This window comes from Penaeus vannamei, chromosome 19, assembly GCF_042767895.1.
Source record: "Penaeus vannamei isolate JL-2024 chromosome 19, ASM4276789v1, whole genome shotgun sequence".
NCBI classification, from domain to species: domain Eukaryota; kingdom Metazoa; phylum Arthropoda; class Malacostraca; order Decapoda; family Penaeidae; genus Penaeus; species Penaeus vannamei.
Genome location: NC_091567.1, coordinates 30,726,544 through 30,729,043, shown reverse-complemented (window position 1 = coordinate 30,729,043; position 2,500 = coordinate 30,726,544). Strand labels below are relative to the sequence as shown.

The 2,500-nt window shown below is 41.2% G+C and overlaps 1 protein-coding gene across 1 annotated transcript in view; it reads right to left on the bottom strand.

The window, feature by feature from the left end:
- The window catches only part of LOC113804810 (ETS homologous factor), a 9,142-nt gene that overhangs the window by 201 nt on the left and 6,441 nt on the right, over positions 1–2,500 (bottom strand). The window contains exons 5-6 of the mRNA XM_027355718.2: positions 1,549–1,741; positions 1–1,131 (exon numbers count right to left, since the gene is read on the bottom strand). The exon at positions 1–1,131 is cut by the window's left edge and continues 201 nt beyond it. Of these exons, the coding sequence (XP_027211519.1) occupies positions 1,020–1,131; positions 1,549–1,741 (305 nt within the window). The 3' untranslated portion in view covers positions 1–1,019. The remainder of the gene's footprint in view (positions 1,132–1,548; positions 1,742–2,500) is intronic.

The window sequence follows — 2,500 nt, the reverse complement described above, 5'->3', positions numbered from 1 at the left end:
GTATTTATATTTTTATCTGTATACATACATATATATGCATAATTTTTTTCCATATATATACACATAAAATTATGTATCATGTCAGTGTGTAATTGCGTGTCCTTGTGTGTCCGTGTATATTTTGTTTACACAACATGCATGCATATAACAAGGGACAAGATTGTATAAAAATACAGTATACATAACAGAAGTGTCCTAAACTTAAGCCAAAAGATCGAGGCGCAGGTACTTGTGATGAATGCACAATAATCATATATCGAAGAGAATCTACGAACCATCACGACTCTTCTTCCAGCGGATGCATTATCCACGAAGAAGTCTGAGAATTCGCGGGGTGAGTCTCCTCCTTACTGGCTCACGTTTCGCATGAAGATGAGTCCCTGGCACCATCGTCATGCCTGGTACTTCTATTTCATGGCGTGCAGAGTCATGCTTCGCGTTCGACTAAAGTGGCATTAGTCTTCTCTCTTTATGAATCGTTAGCTTACATCTAATGCAATGTCTCTACTTAAAGCTTCTCAGAATGGAAATAGATGGAATAGATGCCTTTGACTTATCAAAAAGTGTCAGATGAAGAGTTCCTGAGGTAAGAGAATGCGGTGTCATGTGTCATATGATCACAGCGAGTAATCACAAATGAAACTTAAATAATTCATGCAGTGCAAAAGTAATGACTTGTAGAAAGTACGTATAAATAATGAAGTACAAAATGTGAAGCGTGTCGGTTGATTGGATACCCGACAACGGTAGTCGGTAGATTCTTGTGATGCCGACAGTTCCAGCCTAGGTCGACGGTTGCACACGCACACGCATGCACACACATACACAAGCACAAACAGAAACTCACACAAGCACAGAAACACACATTGCCTCACGTACAAACTTTCAGACAGAGTGAACTCACACAAACATAACAATACAGGAAATGCCCATATCGGATCAAGCACACGGCCTCCATAGCTTCGAGAATGGAGACCCGAAGAGCAGTTCCTTCAAAAGCAGGAGACAAGGCGAACGCTTCACATGCCCTCTTGCTTAAGTTGCTTGAGATACTGCAGCGCTTTCGGTCCGCAGCGGTACACGAGCTGCCTCTCCGACACGGCCTCGAGAGCGCCGGTGTTGTAGTGGTACCTGAAGAAAGGGAGAGGTTTTCGTTACTTCACTGCGGTGGGATTCTTGGCGCATTGGGGGTTGAGAAAGAGAGGATTGGATGAGGAGTGGAGGATTGTTAGCTTGGATGGGGAGTGGAGGATTGGAGGGTTGAATAAGGAGAAAAGGATTAGGGATTTGGACTAACGACGGGGTGTGGAATTCGTGTATTACCGAATAGCGATGTAATGGTGACGGAGATGGTAGCAAAATTATAAGATATGATAATAATAACGACAGTAAAAACGACGATGACAATTATAATGATGATAAAATGATAATAACTACAAACACTTCTCCTTACACACACACTAACACAAACACCCCTCCCCTCCCCCCTCTCACACACACAAAATCCCACCCCCTCCCCTTTACACCCAAACGCCCCACCGTCCTTACCTCAGTCCCCTCGCGAAGTTGACATAGGAGAGGCTCGGCTTCCCTGACCTGGCGCCCCACATCCTGGCGATCGCGTCCGGCTGCGTGAGGCGGAAGGTCGCGTCGCCCTCGTCCTCCCAGCGAATCACCGAGGGATTGGTTCGAGGGTCAGCGAGGAGGCGGACCAGGAACTCCCAGCTCTTGGGGCCGCGTTCTGGGGAGGCGAGGTTGATATTGATAATCATAATCATGGCTGTTATGATAATAATAATGATAATTTAGATAACATCAATGTTAACAATAATAGCAATAAAAGTAATAGAAGAATAAAAATAATATTTGAAATGATAATGATAGTAATAATAATAATTACAATAATCATAATAATAATAATAATAATAATGATAATAGCAATAACAATAATAATAGTAATAATGATAATGACAATATTGGTAATGATGATAAAAACAATATTGGTAATGATAAAAACAATATTGGTAATGATGATAATAACAATGACAATGATGCTAGTGAGGATAATGGTGCTGATAACAGTAATGATAAAAATGGCTGCATACTCAGTGTCCCTACGAAACCTATTCTTTTATGAGAAAAGTTTTTTTTCACTCCTATTGCCATGACATTGCCCTCATACCATACTCGGTACATGATTCATGTTCTTAGCAAGGTACAAGCAAAGCTGTGGTATCGTTGGTATTGACTTATCAGTATTATTGTGGATATCGTTAAAAAAGAAATCCTCTTCCGAGATCAGGACTTCACCAATATTTCATTCATAAAACATTTCCTGGACAGAAAAGCCACCAGCCAGGCATGCGTCGCGCGTCATACACTGAATTTCGCTGGATTATAGTGTTACAAAACTTCTTGGTTTAACCCGGTGATTCCCAACCTTTAGACCTTGTAATATTTACACGTAATAATTTTTCATAATTTTTCAATCATTTTCTCC